The following is an 8,357-nucleotide window of genomic DNA, read 5'->3' on the forward strand; positions in this document are numbered from 1 at the left end:
ATCCTGAAGAATCAACGTGCAGTTTTTTATTTAGTGCTATGCTTAAACAAAGCACCAGAGGTGCAGTTGTCTTTGAAAAATCGGGATAAAAGGTACATGGATTTGTCTTCACTGAATGTAGACGTGGATGTTTTCCATGCTGATAATGAAGGGTGGTAAAAGATGGTTCGGAAATTGTATTTCACCTTTATTTAACCAGGTAGGCCAGTTGAGAAATATGATCTATATAAAACAATTTTGCTTGTATTTTACTTTTAGATTGAGGTGTTTTACTGATTATCAAAGAGACAAATAAACAACAATCAAACGTTTTCATGTTTTAATATTATTCCACAACGTAGATTTTCATTATCTTGATCATAATTTGGTGACGCAACAAAAAAATCGATATGGGAAAATGATGACATCACCTCAATGCGACACATTTACGAAGGACCCATGTGCACGCATTGTTTTTTTTTTGTTTAGCTACCAACTGTTTTGATTCATTGTGCAAAAGAAAACTAGTAACCATATCCTTTACAAAATACAATAATTTGTAGAAAGATGTCTGTCCCAGAAATGTTCAGTCACATTCAGGGTTTTCTGAGTGCGGATCAAGAAATAAGAGAGGTAATGTTTCTGTCAACCGAGCTAGCTCAGAACTGCAAAGCTAGCATTTGACTCCGTTGTAGTCAGTGAGGTTTGCATTGAATAACATGTCCACTTAAAATGCGCTGTATGGTAAACTGCGTGCAAGAAATGTTTTGTAGACATTTGCTATACAGCTAGCTAGCAGCTAACTACAGTCATTGCAATTGTTAGGAGGACACATGCATGCATTTTGTTTTTGCAAATTCATACCGTTGTCTAGCCAGCTAACGGCTCATGTTATCTTCCAGGACATTCGAAAAGTGGTCCAGGTTCTGGAACAGACAGCGAGGGAGATCCTGACACTGCTTCAAAGTGTCCATCAACCATCTGGATTCAAAGAGAGTGAGTTCCCAATCACATGGGGTACATTCATTATTGCACCGTAGCGAAACATTTTTCTACCAAAACGTGAGTTTCTTATTAGAGTTTAGGCTAATAGTCAGATGTAATTACAGCTCCAACAATGCAGGACAAAGTGAAATAAAAACAATATAAATAAATAATGTTAACAACTGTGTCAATGATACATCTACGTGGGGGGGCACGTAGCTGACTAGTGGTGCCTATAGAGTACCACAATATGAGTCATAATACCCATAAAACCTAGCGGTCAAACAGGGAAATGGTTCCAATCGGTTTTTCCACCATATATTTTTTCCCATAGGGGATTTTAGAAACACTTAAAATAAGGGCTGGGTTTTGTGTAGGCTTACCCTTGCGTGACGTTTTGACAACCGTGTAAATCTCTCTAAGACAAGGTGACTTATCAATATATTTGCCTGTATTTGCCCCACAAAAAATTAAATGCTAATTACTTGCTTATGTGGCTATCATAAACAACTAAAAATGCCATGATCAATCAATCAATCAAGTTTATTTTATATAGCCCTTCGTACATCAGCTAATATCTCGAAGTGCTGTACAGAAACCCAGCCTAAAACCCCAAACAGCTAGTAATGCAGTTGTAGAAGCACGGTGGCTAGGAAAAACTCCCTAGAAAGGCCAAAACCTAGGAAGAAACCTAGAGAGGAACCAGGCTATGAGGGGTGGCCAGTCCTCTTCTGGCTGTGCCGGGTGGAGATTATAACAGAACATGGCCAAGATGTTCAAAAATGTTCATAAGTGACAAGCATGGTCAAATAATAATCATGAATAATTTTCAGTTGGCTTTTCATAGCCGATCATTAAGAGTTGAAAAACAACAGGTCTGGGACAGGTGGCGGTTCCATAACCGCAGGCAGAACAGCTGAAACTGGAATAGCAGCAAGGCCAGGCGGACTGGGGACAGCAAGGAGTCACCACGCCCGGTAGTCCCGACGTATGGTCCTAGGGCTCAGGTCCTCCGAGAGAAAGAAAGAGAGAAGGAGAAAATTAGAGCGAGCCAAGATTGTCAAAATGTTCATAAATGACAAGCATGGTCAAATAATAATCAGGAATAAATGTCAGTTGGCTTTTCATAGCCGATCATTAAGAGTTGAAAACAGCAGGTCTGGGACAGGTAGGGGTTCCGTAACCGCAGGCAGAACAGTTGAAACTGGAATAACAGCAAGGCCAGGCGGACTGGGGACAGCAAGGAGTCATCATGCCCGGTAGTCCTGACGTATGGTCCTAGGGCTCAGGTTCTCAGAGAGAGAGAAAGAAAGAGAGAACGAGAGAATTAGAGAGAGCATACTTAAATTCACACAGGACACTGGATAAGACAGGAGAAGTACTCCAGGTATAACCAACTGACCCTAGCCCCCCGACACATAAACTACTGCAGCATAAATACTGGAGGCTGAGACAGGAGCGGTCAGGAGACACTGTGGCCCCATCCGAAGATACCCCCGGACAGGGCCAAACAGGAAGGATATAACCCCACCCACTTTGCCAAAGCACAGCCCCCGCACCACTAGAGGGAAATCTTCAACCACCAACTTACAATCCTGAGACAAGGCCGAGTATAGCCCACAAAGATCTCCACCACAGCACAAACCAAGGGGGGGCGCCAACCCAGACAGGAAGATCACGTCAGTAACTCAACCCACTCAAGTGACGCACCCCTCCTAGGGACGGCATGAAAGAGCACCAGTAAGCCAGTGACTCAGCCCCTGTAATAGGGTTAGAGGCAGAGAATCCCAGTGGAGAGAGGGGAACCGGCCAGGCAGAGACAGCAAGGGCGGTTCGTTGCTCCAGAGCCTTTCCGTTCACCTTCACACTCCTGGGCCAGACTACACTCAATCATATGACCTACTGAAGAGATAAGTCTTCAGTAAAGACTTAAAGGTTGAGACCGAGTCTGCGTCTCTCACATGGGTAGGCAGACTGTTCCATAAAAATTGAGATCTATAGGAGAAAGCCCTGCCTCCCGCTGTTTGCTTAGAAATTCTAGGGACAATTAGGAGGCCTGCGTCTTGTGACCGTAGCGTACGTATAGGTACGTAGCGTACGTATGATGATCTGGACGAGACTGCCGGATCGAGGCAAAGGTAAGAATCTCTGGATTAACTAGCTAATGTTAGCACTGAACAGATTGGCTACATATCTTTAAATGTACAATTCTGTGAACTGTCTTGTGCAGTATTTATTTAGTACTTTTTACCCCATTTTTCTCCCCAATTGGTATTTACAGTCTTGTCCCATCGCTGCAAATCCCGTATGGACTCGAAGAGGGGAAGGTCGAGAGGCATGCGTCCTCGGAAACGCAACCCTGCCAAGCCGCACTGCTTTTTGACACACTGCTCGCTTAACCCGGAAGCCAGCCACACCAATGTGTCGGAGGAAACACCGTGCAACTGAAGTCAGTGTGCATGCGCCCCGGCCCGCCAGAAGGAGTCGCTAGAGCGAGATGGGACAAGGACCTCCCAGCCGGCCAAACCCTCCCCTAACCCGGACGACGCTGGGCCAATTGTGAGCCACCTTATGGGTCTCCCGGTCGCGGCCGGCTGCAACACAGTCTGGGATTGAAGCCGGGTCTGTAGTGACGCCGCTAGCACTGCGATGCAGTGCCTTAGACCGCTGCGCCACTCGGCTCACAAGTTTTAAATTGACACAATAGCTGTTAGCAAAGGCGTACGCTAGGGATGATGTGCTGGAGCTTGCAGGGATTTGTAGTTTTGCATGATGTCTTGTCCAGGTGGGTGAGGGAAGTGCAGTGGCGATTGCGTTGTCCGTGGATCTGTCGGGGCGGTAGGCGATTGGAGAAGTTTGAGTGTGTCAGGGAGGGAGGAGGTGTTGTGGTCTTTGACTAGCCTGTCAAAGCACTTCATGACGACAGAAGTGGAAAGTTCATGTAGTCCCTCCCTCCCTCCCCGTTTTGGTCTGTTTTCTTCTGTTTAACTCCTAGTCCAGGGTTCTATTCACTATCACTTGTGATGGCTTATCTTACTGATTGACTTACTGCTTTGCAGGTTCTCTGTCACCTTGTCATAACTGTTTCTGTTTTTCCCTGTCACACTAGTTCCCAGTAAGTGTGCAATTGCACAGGAACTGTTTAGCACAGTCTGGATGTACTTTAGAGAGATCAAAACCAGATTCCCTGTGGAGCAGTACTACATGTAGCTACATAAACGTCTCTTTCTTGTCCCCCTGTCTGTCACACTAGTTCCCAGTAAGTGCCAAAAGGCCAGGGAACTGTTTTGTACAGTCAGGACGCACCTTGGAGAACTCAAAACCAAATTCCCAGTGGACCAGTACTACAGGTAGGCCCTACACATGGGTGAATCTAAAGTTGGCTACTTATTCGCAACAACTTATTCTCAATTCCCTGTCCACAGAATGACATTCATAAGGGAAATGATAAATTACAAGTCTCTTTATTTCCACGTTAAGTTATGGAGTGATATTGTCTGTCTTCTCTCCTTGTTAGTTTGTCCTTTCAATAACATGTCATTTTCCATCCTCCACTCTGCTTCTAGGTTCCATGAGCACTGGAGGTTTGTTCTGCAGCGCCTGGCCTTCCTGGCAGCGTTCGTGGTCTACCTGGAGAGTGAGTCTCTGGTGACACGCGAAGAAGTGGCACAAATACTAGGAAGTAGGTGTCAGTTCATTTGGGTGCCTTTGTTTTAGCTTGCCCGGTACCCCAGTGGATGGAGTTTGAACATTTTAGACCATTCCAATTAGAGGTCGACCGATTAATCGGAATGGCCGATTTCAAGTTTTCATAACAATCGGAAATCAGTATTTTTGGACACCGATTTGGCCGATTTTTATTTTTATATATATTTATTTATTTGTTACACCTTTATTTAACTAGGCAAGTCAGTTAACCTCTCTAGGGTACGTGGGACGGTAGCGTCCCACCTCGTCAACAGCCAGTGAAACTGCAGGGCGCCAAATGCTCGAAGCATTGCGCTGTTTATGACTTCAAGCCTATCAACTCCCGAGATTAGGCTGGTGTAACCGATGTGAAATGGCTAGCTAGTTAGCGGGGTGCGCGCTAATAGCATTTCAAACGTCACTCGCTCTGAGACTTGGAGTAGTTGTTCCCCTTGCTCTGCATGGGTAACGCTGCTTCGAGGGTGGCTGTTGTCGATGTGTTCCTGGTTCGAGCTCAGGTAGGAGCGAGGAGAGGGACGGAAGCTATACTGTTACACTGGCAATATTAAAGTGCCTATAAGAACATCCAATAGTCAAAGGTATATGAAATACAAATCGTATAGAGAGAAATAGTCCTATAATTCCTATAATAACTACAACCTAAAGCTTCTTACCTGGGAATATTGAAGACTCATGTTAAAAGGAACCACCAGCTTTCATATGTTCTCATGTTCTGAGCAAGGAACTTAAATGTTAGCTTTCTTACATGGCACATATTGCACTTTTACTTTCTTCTCCAACACTTTGTTTTTGCATTATTTAAACCAAATTGAACATGTTTCATTATTTATTTGAGGCTAAATTGATTTTATTGGTGTATTATATTAAGTTAAAATAAGTGTTCATTCAGTATTGTTGTAATTGTCATTATTACAAATAAAAAATAAAAATCGTCCGATTAATCGGTATCAGCTTTTTTTGGTCCTCCAATAATCGGTATCGGCGTTGAAAAATCATAATCGGTCGACCTCTAATTCCAATGTTAAATCTCCGCCCACCTAGTGCACTAGGCAAGCTAAAACGAATGTACCCATTACCTTGAGTTGAACTTTTCTCAAGGTAATGAGTGCATTTGCAGACTGTTCCTCTGTCAATCGGCAGTCAGCTAGTGCTGTGGTGGTCATACATTTTCCCTATTTATTGTAGTTGAGGTGGTGAGAGAGAAGGGATTCCATCTGGATGTTGAGGACTACCTGGCAGGTGTGCTGACCATGGCCAGTGAACTGGTGAGAATGAATTGAGTGGCATTGTACCATTTTAATATATCAGTACATTGGTTTATACAAAATGTACAAATGTTTTTTTTCGATAATATATGATTGTTAATTAAAATTATTATTTAGATGTATAAACTCACTTGTTCTCTCTAGTCTCGCCTGGCAGTCAACAGCGTCACAGCAGGGGACTATAGCCGGCCCCTCCGCATCTCCAACTTCATCAACGACCTGGACTCAGGCTTCCGCCTGCTCAACCTCAAGAATGACCCCCTGCGTAAGCGCTACGATGGCCTCAAGTACGATGTGAAGAAGATAGAGGAGGTGGTCTACGACCTGTCTATCCGCGGCTTGGCCAAGGAGCAGGAGGCTGGGGGAGACAAGTAGAGCTGAGGATGTGGGGCCAGGGCGCTACCCTAGGCTGGGACCCGACCTCTCCATGACCGGGACAGGGGAGACTTGACCTGCTGGAAAGCAGGAATAGGAGGTCTGTGGCCCCCATAGCCTAGGACAGACTGATGTGCGTTTGGAGAAGTGCATGTGAGGAAATGAGTCTGTCAGTGGGATTGGAAAGCCTTTTATATAAAGACACAGTTGTTTGAAGGGGAGGGGTTGTTACAGTTTGATACTGGTGATTGGAAATGTTAATTTAATGTCCAACATACTGTATGCCTGTTAAGTTCGTTGTTTTTGCTTTTCATATATTTTGTACAGGTCACCATCTATGTATTGGATTATTCATGTTCATTTCATTTTAGGGGGTGCTGACAGGGTGTACATTTCCACCCAAGAGGAAATAAATTGTTATGACTACGATGTTGAAAAAGTGATTAATTTTTGAGTTGAGCAAATAAAACATTTGGTTGTTGAGCTGTTTTTCTACCAAAAACCATCTGATATAACACAAGGACTTGCTTTTGGCTAGTTTAGTCTTTGAATGTTCTGTTCACGGTTGATATCGCAATGTTAAAACATCCAGCAAAGAAACAGCAAGGGGGAAGTGCAGATCTAAGGCCACTTGATTCTATGTGTCTGGCTTTCTTATTTGCCATTTCCGCCATGTTCTTGCTTGCAATTCATATCTCCTCATTTAGTAACTGTTGTGACCCCAGCCTCAATTCCTGTTTTTTACTCTGATTTTCTGAAACATTGCATCTCTTTCTCAAGTCTTCCCTTAATTTCTAATTTTCTGTTCGCTCTTCTCTCAGTCTTTCTCAATACAGAGGGAAGCAAGGAGACTAGGAGGAGAGGACGAGGAATCTAAAGAGCCAGGGTTAATGTAAATTATATTTCCTTGTCCTCTGTCCTTGCCTCCTCAAAACGCATTGGAGAAGTATCTGAGGAGAAGAACCCCAGGTCTTCTGCTCCAATGTTCTTTGAGAAGGCTAGGAGAGGGGACGTGAGCAATCTAGGAATTATAATTGATATCCATCCCAATTCAGGTCAGAATGGTATTGACAATGTCTAATGGCTTCTAATCACTCGGCTATGTACACTGCAGACATGGCAGTGCCATGTAGAGACAGGAAAATACTGTACTTCATTCATGGCAAAGCTTTCAGTCTTAAAATATTGATTTTGATACATTGTTATGGCCAACTTCTATGCCTCTAATGCATATGTACTGTAGTTGAATTGTAGTAAATATAATTTACTGTATTGTTGCACTTTTTCTTATGTGCTTTTTTTGTTTTTGTAAAAAGTGTATTTGTGATTGCTTACAAACAATTCCATCTGATTTAAAGAAATATTGTATTTTATTTCTGAATTTGAAAATGTTCCAAGTAAATATTTCTAGCTAATGGTGTTTTGTTGAATTTGTCCTAGTTGGTGTCAAAGAAGCACCTTTCACTGATTGCTCTCGTAAAGCGAGACTTCTGTCCAAACACCTAAGTCCAATAATTGCCTTGTTCCTTTTATGAATTAACCACGCCTTATTAGCATACAAGAACACCTCTTTCACTATTTCAGAATATGACTTACCTGATGACTCAAAGCACAATGGATAGCAATAAGTGGAAATGGGTAAAGTACAAAGAAAAATGTATTTAACATGTCATTTTTTAATATAATTCACAAAATCTTACATAAAGGAAATATGACATTAGGTCTAAAATGCAGAGGAAAAACATTTGACAGTCGAGCAGGTCTAGGATATTTTCAAAATGTTTACACAGCATTGGTCTTCCCATATACGGTAGTAATCATTTAGTGGAACAAGATGGAAGCTGAAAGAATTCAAACAATAGAAATAGAATGAGATTCTAATTCTATGATTGTAACAGTGTTAGCGCCATTGGAAGGTGATGAACAGTAAGAGACAGGCAGTAGTCTACTCCGTACATCATTCTCTGTCCAAAAACAGTGATTCACTACCTCCTTGACCTATGCTACTCCTGGACTAAACATCATCAGACTAAACAGTATATGGAG

The 8,357-nt window shown here is 42.9% G+C and overlaps 1 protein-coding gene across 1 annotated transcript; it reads left to right on the forward strand.

The window, feature by feature from the left end:
- Positions 1 to 431: 431 nt before the first annotated feature.
- tsn (translin) lies at positions 432 to 7,731 on the forward strand. The gene is made up of 6 exons (XM_039014631.1): positions 432 to 612; positions 882 to 975; positions 4,217 to 4,313; positions 4,530 to 4,645; positions 5,857 to 5,936; positions 6,081 to 7,731. The coding sequence occupies exons 1-6, from the start codon at positions 547 to 549 to the stop codon at positions 6,309 to 6,311; spliced, it is 684 nt and encodes a 227-aa protein (XP_038870559.1). The 5' UTR covers positions 432 to 546; the 3' UTR covers positions 6,312 to 7,731.
- The last annotated feature ends 626 nt before the right edge of the window (positions 7,732 to 8,357 follow it).

This window comes from Salvelinus namaycush, chromosome 19 (assembly GCF_016432855.1).
Source record: "Salvelinus namaycush isolate Seneca chromosome 19, SaNama_1.0, whole genome shotgun sequence".
NCBI classification, from domain to species: Eukaryota; Metazoa; Chordata; class Actinopteri; order Salmoniformes; family Salmonidae; genus Salvelinus; species Salvelinus namaycush.

Coding starts and splice junctions, on each gene's coding strand:
- tsn (XM_039014631.1), top strand. CDS start 547: ATGTCTGTCCCAGAAATGTTCAGTCACATTCAGGGTTTTCTGAGTGCG. Junction 4,314..4,529: donor CCAGTGGACCAGTACTACAG/GTAGGCCCTACA, acceptor CTCTGCTTCTAG/GTTCCATGAGCACTGGAGGT. Junction 5,937..6,080: donor TGACCATGGCCAGTGAACTG/GTGAGAATGAAT, acceptor TGTTCTCTCTAG/TCTCGCCTGGCAGTCAACAG.